The sequence below is a fragment of the Aulostomus chinensis genome, chromosome 19, assembly GCF_037954235.1.
Source record: "Aulostomus chinensis isolate RoL2024-O1b breed Wild chromosome 19, RoL_Achi_v1.0, whole genome shotgun sequence".
NCBI classification, from domain to species: Eukaryota; Metazoa; Chordata; class Actinopteri; order Syngnathiformes; family Aulostomidae; genus Aulostomus; species Aulostomus chinensis.
In genome coordinates, this window is record NC_141338.1 from 5,796,976 (window position 1) to 5,813,978 (window position 17,003).

A 17,003-nucleotide genomic window follows, 5' to 3' on the forward strand; every position below is an offset into this window, starting at 1 on the left:
AAACCTCAATTTAGCAAAAGTTGAGTAAATCTATAGGTAAGCTGTCTCACTTCAATACACATCTGAGACATATTTATGATTTCTTTGCATTGCAGCAACTTAAAAGAAGAATTAATGACTTTAATAAGTACTCCTACTTCATTGTACTTACTATTAGAGTCAGGAATCTTAAAGGTATATTTGACTTCAGCTATGAAGCATTTTTGTCATTTAAATATGCTTCCCTCCATCCCACCATGAAGTGGAAACTGGGTTTGTTGGGGATTTTAGCTATCAATAAATATGCTGGTATTAATTAAAATCAAATTTAACAGTGTGAATTGATAAATATGTCTTTTATATACAATATTGATCTTCAAAGAAGGCCATCTTTTATTGTAACGTTACATTTCTGTTTATATATATACTATTTGCTATCTTTGTAAACCGGGAGTATTTATGTGCAGTTTAAAAAAAAAAAGAAGCAATTTTTAATCACAAGACTTTTAATTTGAAATCTGAGTGATGGCGACCCGGATGTAAATAAACTTCATGTTCGGTATGTAAAAATGTCTACGGGCGTTGCAATGAAAAGACCCAAAACTATGTCCTCTCAGGTATTGTGACAGTAACGTTTTGCACTAATGCCGCATCGTCTGTGTCGATTTTAATGTTGGTTTTTTTTTGCCAGCCGGAGGAGGGCGTGAACTGGAAGAAAAGGAAAGCAGAAAGTGAGTAATCAGTGAAGCACAAGCTACATTTAGCTAGCAGCTACATGCCCATCTGCAGCTAAGCGTGTGTCGGAGCTCCACGATAGCACGAAAGAGCACGAAATTAATTTGTTGGATGTGAATTAAGATAGATTCGAAAATTGTTTTAATTGTTTATGTGATGTTTTAGCATCAGTTAAATAGAAACTAGGCTAAAGTTTGGGAATATCATATCATTGTATAGTGAGTCCCCTTATTAAATTTAATACTAAAATAATCAACTGTAGGAAATAACGCAGATGCAGTTGGACTTGGACCAAAAAAAATGGTATTCAAGAACAGTACACAGTATTTATACTACATTGTTGTAAGTAGCCTTGATGTTCGTGGTTTTTCCTGATGCGGTCCCCAAAAAATGAAAGCCCGGAATTTCACACGGAGTGTATCCTTAATTTCTAACCGGCCCCACTGTGATTGTCTGCATCTTAACAGTAAAGGAGGCAAAGAAGCAAAGAAAAGAGGTCAAGCTGATCAAACAGCTGGAGAAGCAGAAACAGCAGGAGGCTGCAGAGAGAGCTAAAGATGAACAAAGCCAGAATAAGAAAGGTAATCTCAATCTGAGTTCCTGGATTACTGTTGGATTTTACAGTTGTCATGAGTGATCTGTGTCTCCCAGGTCGGGACTACACGGTGAGCGTGGCACTGCCGGGTTCTGTCCTGGACAACGCACAGTCCACTGAGCTGCGGACGTACCTGGCCGGACAGATCGCTCGGGCCTGCGTGGTGTTTTGCATAGATGAGATCATCGTGTTCGATGAGCAGGGGGAAGATGTCAAGTGAGTCCAGGCTTCTTTTTTTTTTTTTTACTGCTTAATATATTTGTCAGCATCCAACGAAAAATAGAAAAGTTTTGTCAATTGTATCTCAGGAGCGTTGAAGGAGAATTTAAAGGCGTTGGGAAAAAGGGACACGCTTGCATTCAGCTGGCCAGAATCCTTCAGTACCTGGAATGTCCACAGTAAGTAGAAGTATTAATTAACTTCATCACTGTCAGCTGGCGTGATCAGATTTCTGAATAAAGCTTTTCTCAACTAGGTATCTGCGCAAGTGGTTTTTCCCAAAGCACCAAGATTTACAGTACGCAGGCAAGTCAACATGTTTTGGACTTTCTTCACGTGCACTCACTTATTAAATGTATTTAAAAGGTAAGTGACAAAATATAGACATGCAATCGCACTTGAATGTGTTCCCAACATTCTGTGGGTTTGCAAACTGCTTTTTATCTCCTCCTATAAAAGACCAGGGATTATCTTGAGTTATTTAAAATGGGAAAAAATATTTCCGCTGTTTGATAATTATGTAGATGGCCCTTAGTATCTTATGATAAAATGATCCAGATATTCCGAATCTTCGGTTGCTTTTTTTTTTTTTAGCTAAAATTTTTATTACAATTTTAGTGTTGCTTGTGTATTTTCTTCATTTTAAGTTTATTTAAAATTTGAATTATTTCGCCTTCCAACATGGATACGATTCAATAAAGGAATTAACAAACTGGGTTCAGAGTCGTGCAAAAAATGACATTTGAAAATAGTCTTTTCCAAGCTAAGATGAATCTTAATTAAGTTGAATGTTTTTCTCGTATTCAGATACACAGGTGTTAGTGGTGGTTAATGTTAATATGAAGCTTGATTGCAATTGTTTGTTAACGGTCAACAGTGTAACCTCAATCCAGCGTTCCGTGACATTCGGATCAAGTGTTTTTTATTTTATAGCAGAAAGATGGAATTTCACTCTAAAATTTCAGTTTATATAACATTTTTTCTGTATGGATGGGCTTGTTAAAGATACAGCTGGAATACCAGGTGGGATTATAAATAAAGACAAAGTACACTGTGTTATTTTGTCTTCCAGGTTTGCTGAACCCTCTGGACAGTCCTCACCACATGAGGATAGATGAGGAGTCGGAGTACCGTGAGGGGATAGTCCTGGACAGGCCCACCAAACAAGGGAAAGGTTCATTAGTCAATTGCGGGATGAGAAAGGTAGCAAGAATATCTTCATAGAGGTTACGGAGAGGACGGTGTTGGTGGTGAATAGTAACGATGTCCATCTGCTCGTCCAGGACGTTCGCATTGATAAACAGCTGCAGTCTGGCCTGCGAGTCACGGTGCAGCTCAGTAAGACTCAGGGGCGAGGTAACTTTGCTCTGACCGTTCCTTATTGTACTGCTTAAGATGTAGCACAATAATAAAACCTGTCTTTCTGTCTCTTCTCAGAGAGCAAAATCTACAAAGGGGTGGTGGTAGCTCCTCATGTACCCCGGACTGAAGGAGGTCTCTACTGGGGTTACACAGTCCGCCTGGCATCTTGTCTTAGTAGGTATCCCTCACCTGAAGATGCCTCTGGTTGTCAGCATTAATTAGTGAATAATTGGGGAAGGACTTCCCAATATGTGGATGGACAGAACTAATAATCTGCCCAAAGAGACCTGTAGTGTATTATCTTATTGTCAACGACTGGATTGAAGGCAGAAACACTATTAACAGACCAAGATGTCTTTTCATTTCTATACGGAGATATTTTGTCTGTTTCTCAACACCTCAACATCAGGAATATCCCCATGGAACACTACCTTGATGGCTGCAGAGACAGCACAAGCCTATTATTTAGGTCACCAGCTTGTTTTTGCTAGCACACTGTTTACAGACCCAAAGCAAATAACAGGCTAACACTAGATAGGGGAGGAGCTTCAAAAACACATAGATGGAGGTTTTCATATGAAATGAACAAATTAATTAACTTCCAGTGTATCATACAGAGTTGAGGGCTACAGATGTACATATTTGGAAACAAGGTGTAACGCCAGTTGAGATTTGACTACATTATGACTTGGTTTTTTTCTTCTTCCATTGGTGTGTTGATGCAGGTGCAGTTTTCAGTGAGAGTCCATATAAGGAAGGGTATGACCTGACTATCGGCACATCAGAGAGAGGAAACCACGTGGACCAAACAACGTTGTCACCCTTCAAGTAGGTGCAGGATGAAGCAAAAATGTTGTGCAATAGCGTTGAATTATTCTGGTTCACTCATTTGAAACTTTCCAGGCACCTGTTGGTAGTTTTTGGAGGTCTTCAAGGACTGGAGGCCAGCGTAGACGCGGACCACAACCTGGATGTTTCTGACCCCAGTGTTTTATTCGACCTTTACCTCAACACGTGTCCGGGTCAGGGCAGCAGGACCATTAGAACAGAGGTGAGACATTGGTTGACCCAAACATTGCCAGGCAAGAATATTTCATTTTGTTGACCAAAAATGTTTTACCTTTCTTTGTTAACAGGAGGCCATTTTAATATCCATGGCTGGGCTGAGACAGAAGATCACCACTGCCTTTACAGATGTTTCTTGTAGTTCATTAAAGAATTAGTAATAAATGAAAGTGAATATCCAGGTAGATCCCACTGGTTTTTATAAAAGTGTGAATGACAGTTGTTTATTTTCTGTTTATTAAATTTTATTTTTAATATCTCTCACTGTGACCACCAATGTTTTCAATGTGTATGTCTTTTGTTCCCAAATAACCAGAGAAGCTGTACATATAAAATACATGTCCACAGATTTGAACACACTTGTATATTTTTTTCCAAGCATATAATTGTTTTTTTTCAATGAACAGTACAATATTGAGATCGGACTAACACGGACAAACAAATGGCACCGAACGTGTAAATTTAATCAACAATAGTCCTGCTTCAGGTCGGAGGTCAAATACTTGTCTTTAGAAAAAGATGCGACTGCTTCAGGTAAAATGAGATTTTCTAAGACTACAGTTGTGCGTTTGTCTTGTGGATGCAACCACTTTTTAGTTGCAGAGCATGCTGCATGCATCAACCCCTGAATAACACTCGAGCTCCCTTATCCTGCTGAAAAGATGGCCTCTGTTTTAATGCCAGTTGGATGAGGCCTGCTGATGGCAAATGGCTGAGTCGATGTGGATGCTGAATCCTGTTTCCAGATGATTCGGTCTGCTTAGCTGTAACTTGGAGGGGGGAAACTGGGCATCAGAGGTAATTACCAATACATGACATCTCCACACCTGGAGGCCCAATTTTCATGACCGTACATTCTCTGAAGTGTCTTTTTTTCACATGAAAACTAAGCCATCCATGTGGTAATTTAAATGCGTACATTTAAAATTTCTGACAAGTTACGCGGGGTTGATGTCCAAAATTCACCACAATAGTTTTTAACCGAATCACTTACACTCTCATAGATGTGAGCTGGAGTGTATTTCCATGACTTTTTCCAAGATATTCTGGCTTTATTTTTCAAAAAACATTTTCCAGGGCCTATAATTTTCAATTACTTTTTCAGGTTTTTCATGACTGGGAAACCTGCTAAATAGACAAATGAACTCCCTCTAAATGAGGGTGCATTTGTGCAGTGTTTTGAGCCTCTAATTTAGTATAAAACTGTTGAATTTGTTAGTTGTGCTTGATCAATATTCCCTGACTGAAGTGAGACATAGACCCGATGCCTTTGTGCATTTTTGTTATGAGGAGAGGGGTTTTGCAGGTGGAAAATGTCTTCAAAGTACTCTATAGGGTGGACTGCTGTTGAATATCCGACTCATCAGACACTACCATGAGGCTCAAATGTGCATTTGTTCTGTGTATTAAAATATTCTACATAACAGACAGATGAGAGCTATATGTTCATTTTTAGGCCACAGTCATTTCTAATTATTGGATCTTACTGATACAATCCCACTTCAACACAGGAAGCATGTATGTTCATATTCAATGTATAATAAAAATACTATAAACATGTAAAAACTGAGCTTTAAATTCATTTTCTTCTCTATTTACACACATAGTTGGCTGCCTCTGTACTCTCAAAATTGGCACGCTTGCAACAGAAAACATTCTCACACGTCTCCAAAAGTTTCTTTCCTTGTGGCAATTCTTTAAAATAACTGTCATCTATCTATTTTTGAAGGTTCAATCCAACAAGTTGCCATGAAATCCAACCCGTGGAGCTCGTCCAGGCTTCCGTGAGTGAACACAGATCTCTTCTGGTCTCCATGGAAGTCTTTTCACCATTCAGGATGAGAGAAGGTGATGTTGTACAGCTTTGCCCAGCGTGCAAACACTTGTTTCTCAGTGATAAATCGATGGTGGTTCCCTCGACGGCCGCTCTCGTTCTGCAGGTACGTCACACACTCGTCGGGCCCTCGAGGTTTGTAGTAGTGGTACGGCATCTTCTTGGAACCAGTCTTTTTCCTGCAAGAAAAAAAAAAAACAGTTTATTGGCTTGCAAGAGATATTTTCCTGTTATTAGTGATTAATAGTGCAGTGCCACTTCAAAACATGCCTGTTTGAAATCGGACGAATGCTTGGCCTCCGTCCGCCACTTCAACATATAGAAAAATGAATACAGTTGATGTGAGGTTTGAATGACTATACACCCACCAACAGTAAGAAAGAAACGAACACTCTACTACACACAGACGACAGACAGTAAATGTCACGCTTGTAACTGCAGTCATTTATCAAAGAGGACAGTGACTTTCGCTCTACAATGTACCTGAACACCTCTAGTATGGCTTTTGTTTCCCAAAGTAAATGTGCTTTTCTGCTGTCAACTTCTCTTTTTAAGATCTTTTTTCTCTGACTCGTGTCTACTCCTACGTGCGACTCTAGTTGGATCCCTGAAGGTCTAATTGAGCGTTGGTCTCAGAGACCATTAAGCACATTTAAAATCCTTTTCTTTCTTTTTCGGAACTTGTTCATGATGATGACATAGATTTGGCATATTATGTATTTTTGAATTTTAACCTGCAGCTCCTTTTTAAAGTCTGTAACACAACGTGTACACACAGTTGTTTCGTTCGTATTGGTTAGCGCAAAAATATTCAATTTAAATTGCAATTTTTGATCCTACAGCCATCAGCATAAAAAACAGGCTTAATTTCAAGATGTCATTCTGGAATTTTCCCCTTTAAATTTAGACGATTTTCCTCATTTGAACATGCTGTGTCCACTATTTCTGTCTTTGACTAAAAGCATGAGGGCATGTTAGGATGTATATGCCTGTCTTTAGAAACTAGTGAGCAGTTACTTTTGCTACACTGAAGTTCATAACCCCCCCTCTTTCTCCAGTGGATTCATGACAAAAACCCTGGCATCTGAAGGGTTACATTTTAAAAAAAAAAAAAATGAACATTTGATATGTATGATCAGGAGCAATTTTGGTTTAAAAAGTTATTGACATAATCGAGTAGCAGATGCAGACTCACAGACAGACAGAATCCTCCCAGTAAAGATAGATGCGGCAGCTGAGAGGTGTTCTGTTGTTGTACTCACCCACAGTGATTGGGCGGAACCATCCCATATACTTTGACATTGTCACATATTTCAATAGCTATGACCATGGTGAACCAGCCTGTGCTCAACCACGAGTGAGATTTTTGCCTGAAAAAACAAAAACAACAGAAAGTGTCATTCCCCTTAAAGAAAGATGAGACGAACAGAAATTCCAGGTAAACACTCACCTGTCTCGTCCAGTTTCTCGATGAAACAAACTGTCAAATCTGCGCATCTTTCCCGGTGCGATACTGAAACAGGACACGTTGCTATAGGTCATACTGACTCTCTGGATCAACCTGTACAAGGTTCCTTTGGCGTCCTTGCCAATCTTATTCGGGGGTCCCCAGAAGATGATGATGGGGTTGCTGTCCGTGCGGTGGAGGAACTCGTTAGGCCTCCGCACCACTCGGAACACACTGGAGTGGGCCACCACCCTCAGAGAGGTCCGGTTGCCTACATCAGACTCGTAGCCCAGCGTGGGGGCGTCATTCATACGAATAACACATTCCGTACCGTCGATTTCTTCTCCTGCTTGGCTGCCAAGGACGTGGCTGGAGCTAGTAACCAGGGCGCAGCTGTGACAGTGCAAGGTCATATTCTGCAAAGAGGAGGCAGAATAAACCTTTGTTTAATGCATCATACACAAATAGAGAATAAATGTGGGGTAGAAATGTGGACTCGATTCTTTGTGGGAATTTCCAATTAGCACACGAGAAATTGAAAGGACACAGAAAATTCAAGGGAGGAATACTGCAGAGCAGTTTGGGGAATTTGAATGTTTATGCAGATTATGGAAGACAGTAACCCTTTTTGAAAATAACATTATATGTGACTCAAAAGATGGATATGAAAAGCACCAGTGCATATGCAAAGATGAAACCTTTTTATGAGTAGGCTTAAAAAATAACTATTCTCAGTAAAATACACTTGATTAAAAGAGGGGTGTAAATATCTAGTATGTCACTTATCCTGTGTATTTTTTGCACATGGAGTAAAACAAGTGGAAACAGAAAATTCAAAACCCTCTTGAAATATCACAAAACCTTTTTTTTAAGCTTGGAAGAGTTTTTTTTTTTTTTTTTCAGAGTTCATGCATTTTATAGGAGATGTGAATAAGACATCGAGCATTTAACTTACATCATTAAATCCAAAAATTCCATCCAAAAGAAGGACATAAAGACTTGATGCTGTATAATATTTGAGTGTGAGAGCAAAAGTGCAGCAAAAGGAAAAGAGAGGCCTGCATTGAAAGAAAACATGGTTTGGGTTGCATATGCGAACCACACGTGACTGACAGGGACATATATTTTCCAAGAACAGACATTCAGTCACTGCTACATGTTAGCGTGCTATGAAGACTGGTTTAAAGCTTCTATTTTTTTAAAAAGAAAAATTATCCTTTCAATCCTGAAGTTGTCCAATAAATATGCTCACAGCTATTAAAGTCTGTTTGCTGTCACTTGAACTCGTGTAGATTCATCTTGCATAATCTTTTATCCTCTGTATTAAATGTACATGATATGGCTCAGCAGTTACTAAGGAAACAGACAGGGGAAAAAAACACCACCACATACTCTGAGTGGTAAAAGAGGAAGACATCATGCAGCACATTTGCACAGACCAGTTGCTAACCCTAATCGTTTGGGCGCCGCCTGCTTCTGAGCGAGTGATGTCTTTCGGTGGATTATTTTAAAAATATCACCCGCTGATATCTTACATAAGTTTCAGCTTCCTACTCATGTCAAGTGGAGCAAGTATAGTGGTTCGGTACAAAGTGTTCATCCTGTTGACATTTAAAGAGCATTTAAATCACAGTTTGAAGTGCAGGAGTAGTGGATTCACCTCACCTCTTTAGAGTACAGAATGACACCAACGTGAAAAGGGACCTTTTTACCAGTACATGTGTGTAACTGTACCTTGTTCCCATGAACTGGTAAATAACCATCTTTTCCGGCCCACTTCTTTAGATCTGTGGTCTTGAAAACATGATTAGCAGCCAGGTGGAAGGGAGAGTAGACCACCTCGTTGGTACTGTTGGAGTTGTACAGGATGAGAAGAGTCATCAGGATGAAGATGGCGATGAAGATCACCAACCTGTGGCTCTGCTGTGCCTGCAGCATAAACAAAGGGGTAATATGAATGTAGTCCTCTAATTATATCATAAAATATCAGTCCTGAGCATCTGCTATGTTGTAATATCATCATACAAAATTGCAATTCCATGCTTTTTCCATTTCACCCTGCCCCCCTAACCAGAAGCATGAAATAGTTCAACACTGTTTACACACTACTTGTACCAATCATAAGGATATTTTAAAACATATCTTTTGGCACCAGGGTTGAATAATGAAATCAATGTGGTAGCACCAGCCACAAATGTATGATTAATCAATAAATAATCAACCATAAATATAGAGTGCAGAGGAGGAGTGAGGGAGCCTAAGGATAGACGCTGCTCTCTTACTGTGTCCACAAATATGGCGCAAAGATTTGAGTACTTTTGCTTATTAAAGTATACTTTCCTGATAATATTTCATTCACATTGTACTTCTAACAGAGTACTTTATTAGGGTTGTATTAGGCATTTAAACAATGCTACTCCAGCACTCACTGTAATAAATAAGGACAATGACTGAAGATGAAGATGAAGATGAGGAGGAGGGACAAGAGGTCACGGGAACCACACCCTCCGGTCGTTTGATCGGTCTTACCTTGCCAGAGAGCCGGAGCCCCATGCTTCCAGATCGGCCTGTTTACCAACACACTGGCGGTGGCTGGCTGTCATCATACCTGGCAGGAAAACACACATGTACACCTGATTTTTTCGGGGGATAACCAAACACCATAAACACATTCTGGTGCGGTATTATTGTTATTATTTTTTTGGTAATGTTTTAGACCCCCCCCCCTATTTTTTTTTTTTTTTTTTTTACAAGCAGTATCACGGTCATTTTTCAGCCAAATATATGAGGCATTTCGTTTTTGTTTTTTTTTTACATCCTTTATACATAAAACAAATAAGCCAATTTTGGGTACCACAGGATTTTGAAATATATCTAACGTCAGTGACATAAAAAAAGCAAAAACAATTTTCTCATATCTCACGCGCCTCCGGACGTAAGCTTTTTTTTTTTTTTTTTTTCTAAATGACACCCCCGACATGACAAAGGTGTTCGCTAGCGTGTGAGAGTGTCGTTCATGATATCAGATAATCTGTTTTACCGTCTCATGGCCTCCGTGTCTGGTGTCTGGTTTGGTACCTCGCTCGTGCCCCATCTTCCCACACCACTCGCTGACGTCATAAGCACGTGTCTCACTGCAGCAGAGAGAAGTGGGCAGTCCGTCCGTTTAGCCCCCCCCCCCCCCTCCACCCAAAAAAATCCCCAAAAACCTTGACCTCCTATCAAGTTGACTTATTTTTCTGAAGTCAAGATGAATGATGGTTGAGGAATTCACTTCCGCTACAGAAAAAAACAACAACAAAAAACCCGCTGAAGTTCTAATACAGCAATGTAGAAATAGGGGAGACCGGGAGCGTCTGGAACACGTTGTGGGGGAGATTCTGGGTTTCAGGAAAATCTTGAGCCTTTACATAACACGGGATATTCTTCAAATATAATTTTAAAAAATTAAGTCTTGCAGTTTGAAGCTCCTCTCATGACTTTTGGAGAATGTTCTTTTTAGATTATTTCCACTGCATTGAAGTATGACACACACACACAAAATACTACGATAGTTTGTTTGTCATGTGACCTATACTAGCCGGACAAGACACGCCACTGTTATGGCAGTTTACATCTTTCCTATTTTATATGAATATCTGAATGAAGAATGTAGCTTTTTTTAAAAAAAAAAATAGCATCCATGTCATGTGACCTAGTAAAGTTACGCTTTATTAAACATCAAAGATTATTACAAGGCTTCTAATTAAGATACACCTCTGCTTTATTGTGTTTTATTTGAGAGAAATATGTATCTGAATAATGGAATGAAAAATACACAATTGTTTTCAGTGGTATTCCTGCCAGGTGACATATTGACTCCTATGAAGTACCAGAAATGTACAGTACTGGACTAATGAGACATGGTCCATCTTATGCCGTTTCACAGCATCTTCTATTTTATAGGATTATCATCATGAAAACTACATGATGTTTTTAATAGCTTACAAGGTATGTTGTGGTCTGTTTACTTAGATATCACATAGAATTACTAGACTTCTCAAATAACTTCCATCAATATTTGTTGCGTTTTTAAATTTTATTTCAATATTCTTTGATTCAAATGAAAAATTGTTAATTTTTCACTAGCTTTCATGTCATGTGATCAAATGGCACAAGGTTGATATTACTAGACTGTTTAAATGTATGTCTATGTGACCCAGTACAAAATACAGAGAAATAAGACAATATAATCTATAACTGACCATGAACAACAGATTTGTTACCTGACTATTATTAAGTATATTAATGTCATTGTAAAATAAGAAAACATTTGTTTATGCACAAAATTTTTGTTCCTCAATTCTCACAGGCAGAAAACCTGTATTTTAACTTCAGCCCACAAAACATCAGGTACAGTGTTTCAAATGACTGCCAGCGTGTGCTGACTAAATAATTCAAGTGTTCAAACAGTCGCTCACACAGGGGGGCTGTATTTGACCGATTTATTCAAGGCGACACACATCTCATACTCGCAGCGACCACAAGTTCTGCTTACATTCGTTTTTTCAATTTTGCACAGTGCACAACGTATCACCACTACAAATTTATGAATAATACTCATATTCAGAAGTAGCATTTACAGTAAAAAATAATTTTAAAAAAAATTCTCTGACAGCAGTTGGCTTAATAGTACAAGTGCTATTACAGTCTTTGGACTTTGTCAAAATATGAGCTTTATGCAATGGAAAAGGCAACGCTATTGTTTTCTGATAACGGGAACCAAAATAACGAAGTTATGTTCTTTACAGTTATCGACTGAAGACAAGTTTGTGTTGATCATCTTTGGACAATAACACATAATTATTCTTTCTCAGCCTGTAGATTTGGATCCCATCAGGTGCTAAAAGATGCCACACAGTGCTGGAACTACTAACAGTGGTAACAGTTAATAAACAGTGCAGCTTCACAGTTTCAAGTGGGGGGGGGGGGGGTCCTACCTGCATAAGACAAACCACCCTCATCTACTGGGTTGTTGTGCATCTTTTTAGCAGCAAAGCTACAGGCTTAGATGGAATCTATCAGAGGACAGCGGTCTCTGGTGTGGACAGGAAGAGATCAATAACGGATCCTCCTGCAGTTCCGTTACCACTGTCTTAGTCTGTATTTGATAACTCACACAGACTTGTGTCATTCTGGTTGTATGCGTGTGTGAGATGAGCCTTATCCTCCTACATATTTGAATTAGGAGTGAAATTATGTGACGTTGCAATACTGAGTGGGACGGAAACAGCGGAACAGCTGCATGCTACAAGCTACGTGTCAAAGTAACGTAAAAGAGCTTGTTTACACCGACAGATTAGTGTCTGAGATCAAAGGTCATCGGGCTCGACAATACCTAAGGACCCAATCAGAGATGATGAGCATCGCCATGGCGGTGATCCAGACCTCCCATAAACAGGGGCATTGAGCATTTCACTCTCTGTTGGCAAAAAATGAACCAATGGCGTGCCATCTACTTCAGGCAAGAGTGACAGGTTGTTATGATGGAGAGTTATGGTAAATATTTGAAAAATTAAAAGCAAAATCCTTCCTGAAAATAAGGCAAGAGAGGATTGCAGAGAGAAAACTGCTAGTGGTGGAAATTTGTGAAATAGACTAAAATATTGATTTTACCACTCAACCCCTCCTCCTGGTTATTTCTAACATGACTACTGAGCATTTTCAAGCTCTTAAGTCTGACGGAGAATATTAGACCATTATATAATATTGGATGGAGGCTTTCCCCAATTGTGGGTCCCTCCTACATAATCTGATGAGATTCTTCCCCCCCTACTTGTCCAGGTTGGTTTAACAAATATGGAAATACATGAGGTCTCAAGCCCAAGCCTGGTCAGGACAGGTTAGGTTTGCAACTTTAGGCTGTCTTACCCATTAACCTTGATTCATAGTAAACCCTTCTGGTGGAAAACTCTCCTTTAACACTGTTCAAGTTAAAATCTGTATTTGGTTTAAACAAATGAAAAGCTTGCTACCACTTAAAGCACTTACACAGTCTTACTTGTTGCAGTCACTGAACGTAGTGAACTTAAAGCTTCAATATGGACTGAGAACAATGGACAAAAATAAATAATAGTAAAAATACTTGCTTGTACAGGAGGATGCAGGTTAGCTAAAGGTTTGAATTTTCTCCACTTCACATGATGTGGGGCAGAATACTGACTGAAGTGAGCGTATGCTTCCTGTCTCACAGATTAAAGGTCTAGGAAGGAATGCAGCACAATAAGACTGAAAATGAAGGCACATTAACCAGTAAATGAAAATTAAGCTTTGGTAAAAACTAGCTTTAATTTCTAGTTTCGTGCTTTATCAGTGTCTATACTGATGTATGGCTAGAAGCAGCTGAAATATTCATGTAAAACACCCTACCAGTTCAATTCCGGTAAATATGGGTATTTTACAGAGGATATTCATTTTAAAATTGCACATATTTGATAAACACTAGAAGCATTAGGTACAGTAAAAGTGAAAACTACCAGAGTCAGGAGGAGCAGCTTTTGGGTTTTCTCCTTCAAATGTTCCATGATGGATGTTTAAATTCCATCTTATGACGTGTGGCCCATTTAGCATAAATAGCCTTCTCAGTGATGAAGCGATGACCGCCGCGTTGAATGTGCTCATGGACCTTGTACATTCTACATTCATCGATTCTGTTGCGCTCATAGTAGTGGTACGGAACAGCACTGAGGTTGGCTTGGCTGCCAGGAGGAGGAAACACCAGAGGTTATAGGTTATTATAAAAGAGGGCGGAGCCTGGCAGTAGATTACGTATGTGTGTAATAATGTCAAATGTCTCACCTGCAGTAGTTATCGTTGATCATCCCGTAAACATGGATGCTGTCACACATATCCATAGCCAGGATCATTGTGAAGAAACCAGTGCTGAGAAATGCACCGGTCTTCATTCTGAGGGAGACCAAATAATGACAATGCGCACAAAATAAACATTTCATCAGTAAATGTCACATCTAGTAAGTATAATAGTAAATACAAATACAGTTCAGTTCGGATACCAATCCCACACTGGTGTTAAATTAAAAAAAAACTTTATACTTCACTATGTGGAAGAAACTGGGATTATTTTATGTGTAAGGTGGCTTCTGGCATGATTTGAACATTGCAATAATTTTTGCAGCACTGAATTCATTACTATTATACATGTTTATTATACCTTATACATGATGCATCATTTCAGATCAATGGAATTTTACACCTCACACCTCAGAAATGGGCAATTTGGCCAGAATATATAAAGGCATCTATACTTTTATCGTACACTAACAGTTAATGCGTCATATTGTGCATAAGTTTGAGAAATAGTAATAAGACGAATACGTCATTGTTCATGCTTCATTAGATTATTGCCATCTTTTATTTTTGAAAATTTGATTAAAAGCATTTGCTGGTCGTCCTCGTCCCCCTGTCCTCGTCCTCGTCCTCTGTATTGTCATGTTACCTCGTGAGGATTTGTGAAATCACATGAGAACTGTGAGATGACGTGAAAATGCAGCTCTGATTTTCAATATAGCCCATCTGGAATAGTGCCACATTAAAAACAGTTAAGCTAGATCTCAACCAGTAGGCACCTCACACTTCCACTCATACATGGTATATAGAGTCATATCTCCGCAGTCCTCCTTCACAATATATCAGGAATGGTTAATATGGGTCAGAACACTCATACTGTACCTGTTTTTTCCGGTTTCATTCTGAAACACGCGGTCACAGTACTGAACCTTCTCTCGGGTCACCACATAGATTCCAACATTCAGATACTTCCTCGCTATTTTCACGAGAGCATTGAAAATGCGTCCTTTCCCGTCTTGCCTCATGTTTCTTTCAGGACCCCAGAAGACATATATGGTGTTTGCTGATTGCTGGAAAAAGTAGCGCGCCTGTTTAACCAGCAAGGGCACGCTAGTGTGAGACACAACACGAATGCTAGTGCGGCTCCCCACATCACTCTCGTAGCCCAGCGTGGGTGCATTGTTCATCCGGATCACACATCCGATTTTGTCTATCTCCTCTCCGACACCGGCTCCAATCATCTGGCCTGAGCTGGAGATCAAGGCACACTGGCTGCAGTGCATGTCCAGAGTCTGCTGAGAGACACGATCAGAGCAGAGAGTGGCTGTTTATGGTTAACCTGATACAGCTAATACTGTGTCATACAACAACCCAGAAATAAATCCTTAATTCAAGAGGATTAGGATTATCAAATCTATTTGAGGGAGGAGTTTATTGATTTTAATAGTCATTTAGGATTTGGAGGTGTGCTAGTTTATGCTGGGATATAAAGCCGTCCATCCATCCATACACTGCTTATCTGTTCATGGGTCATGGGGGGGGGGGCTCCTTGCTGACAGCTATTTTAATTATTGATGACCTCTTAACATCATCATTTCAAGACAAGGCAAATATATATATATATATATATATATATATATATATAAATATATATATATATATAAATATATATCACTGCTCAAACACAAGAAAAAAATTAGAAATAGAATACATTAAAAATGCTCACTCAAAAGACCAAAGTGTATCCAGTTCATCTTTGATAACGATCCCACCCTTCCAGAGGGATTGATTTTTTTTTAAATTTAGACGGTATTATCACACAGCATCACAAAAAATGAAGGTGACATTCTTTTATGGGCAAACATACATGTAAATAGGTCATACATTGAGAGAAATTATGGAGTTATAGTTCGATAATAACCATCTAATATCTATGTTATATTACTAATAATTGTAATAAATGATGGCTAGTTGCAGCCCTACATGTTATGTTACAGTCAACAATAATCTTCGGGGTTGTGGCTCCTGATCAGGCAAAATTATATACAGAAATACTGTATTATTTGATGATTAATTAATTATTAAAAATAATAATAATCAGATTTCTCAGATATCATTCACCATAGCTGTGCACATTTGGCTGTAACTTGAGCCCAGCAAGAACGCATTTTTTTGTTGCAAGAAACTAAGGGAAGTGTAAAAATCAACCTGAGTCTGAGCGACCGGCTTGGAACCTGGACTCAGACCTCTCACCTGGTTCATCACTCCGGCCGGGCTGATCCTCCTGTAACCCCTGAGGCCGGTGCTTTGCCCAGCAGGCGGTGGATCGTCCCGTCTGATCACATGTCCGACCCAAAACAACAGGAGAAGGCTCAGGCAGAGCAGGCAAAGCCAGCGGAGTATCTGAGCCGGATTGAAGGTGAGAGACAACCAGAAATGTCACGAACACGTTAACTAACATGTAAATACTCACGTCACATCCAGTATCGTTAAATCTTACCAGCGACTTCATATCAAGGCCTTTGGAAGAGCCCTGATCCAGAGAGCCCAACGGCACTCATGTCTCCAGTCCTTTCACTCGAGGACGCCGGGAGACAGAGCAGTGCAGCGATGGTCAAGTCATGTTATGAATCCATATGTCCCGTATTTCTGACCTGATGTTCTCGGTCACTTCTATTCCTCCACGTCTTTACTGTGCGACTTTCATCCCGGGACACATAACGGGAATCGTTAATTAGCAATTAACTCTTTGTGTTGATTATGGCCCGCTATCTGAAATTTGGTTTGTTACAAGTTGAGTTATCTCAGCCGCTTTGTTGACGATGCCGACTCCTCGCGACGGTATTTCCTCCGGAAATAGGCTTCCGTTACAAATTTTCACAACAAAAGCGTTACCTAACGCGAAACTACGCAACTGATTA

General features: G+C 39.5%; 3 protein-coding genes across 6 annotated transcripts; 1 reads left to right on the plus strand and 2 right to left on the minus strand.

The window, feature by feature from the left end:
* The first annotated feature begins 518 nt into the window (after nt 1-518).
* On the plus strand, nt 519-4,219 carry spout1 (SPOUT domain containing methyltransferase 1). The gene is made up of 12 exons (XM_086186763.1): nt 519-596; nt 671-710; nt 1,182-1,295; nt 1,366-1,525; nt 1,618-1,707; nt 1,785-1,834; nt 2,601-2,731; nt 2,812-2,884; nt 2,966-3,064; nt 3,616-3,718; nt 3,794-3,941; nt 4,027-4,219. Exons 1-12 carry the CDS (start codon nt 549-551, stop codon nt 4,111-4,113), a joined length of 1,143 nt encoding a protein of 380 aa, XP_086042889.1. The 5' UTR covers nt 519-548; the 3' UTR covers nt 4,114-4,219.
* Nucleotides 4,192-10,371, minus strand: st6galnac6 (ST6 (alpha-N-acetyl-neuraminyl-2,3-beta-galactosyl-1,3)-N-acetylgalactosaminide alpha-2,6-sialyltransferase 6). Of its 2 annotated transcripts, XM_086186764.1 has the most exons (7): nt 10,277-10,371; nt 9,766-9,844; nt 8,971-9,165; nt 7,240-7,652; nt 7,052-7,159; nt 6,060-6,098; nt 4,192-5,968 (listed from the first exon to the last, which is right to left on the minus strand). In XM_086186764.1, exons 2-7 carry the CDS (start codon nt 9,787-9,789, stop codon nt 5,782-5,784), a joined length of 966 nt encoding a protein of 321 aa, XP_086042890.1. In that variant the 5' UTR covers nt 9,790-9,844; nt 10,277-10,371; the 3' UTR covers nt 4,192-5,781. The 2 variants fall into 2 exon arrangements, with proteins under 2 accessions (XP_086042890.1, XP_086042891.1); XM_086186765.1 differs by lacking the exon at nt 6,060-6,098.
* Nucleotides 10,372-11,010: 639 nt separating this feature from the next.
* On the minus strand, nt 11,011-16,923 carry st6galnac4 (ST6 (alpha-N-acetyl-neuraminyl-2,3-beta-galactosyl-1,3)-N-acetylgalactosaminide alpha-2,6-sialyltransferase 4). 3 transcript variants are annotated; one of them, XM_086186900.1, is made up of 6 exons: nt 16,583-16,923; nt 16,336-16,485; nt 14,965-15,377; nt 14,074-14,181; nt 13,752-13,973; nt 11,011-13,477 (listed from the first exon to the last, which is right to left on the minus strand). In XM_086186900.1, the coding sequence occupies exons 1-5, from the start codon at nt 16,592-16,594 to the stop codon at nt 13,787-13,789; spliced, it is 870 nt and encodes a 289-aa protein (XP_086043026.1). In that variant the 5' UTR covers nt 16,595-16,923; the 3' UTR covers nt 11,011-13,477; nt 13,752-13,786. The 3 variants fall into 3 exon arrangements, with proteins under 3 accessions (XP_086043026.1, XP_086043025.1, XP_086043027.1); XM_086186899.1 differs by having other exon boundaries at nt 11,011-13,973; XM_086186901.1 differs by having other exon boundaries at nt 11,012-13,973; nt 14,965-15,374.
* Between the last annotated feature and the right edge of the window lie 80 nt (nt 16,924-17,003).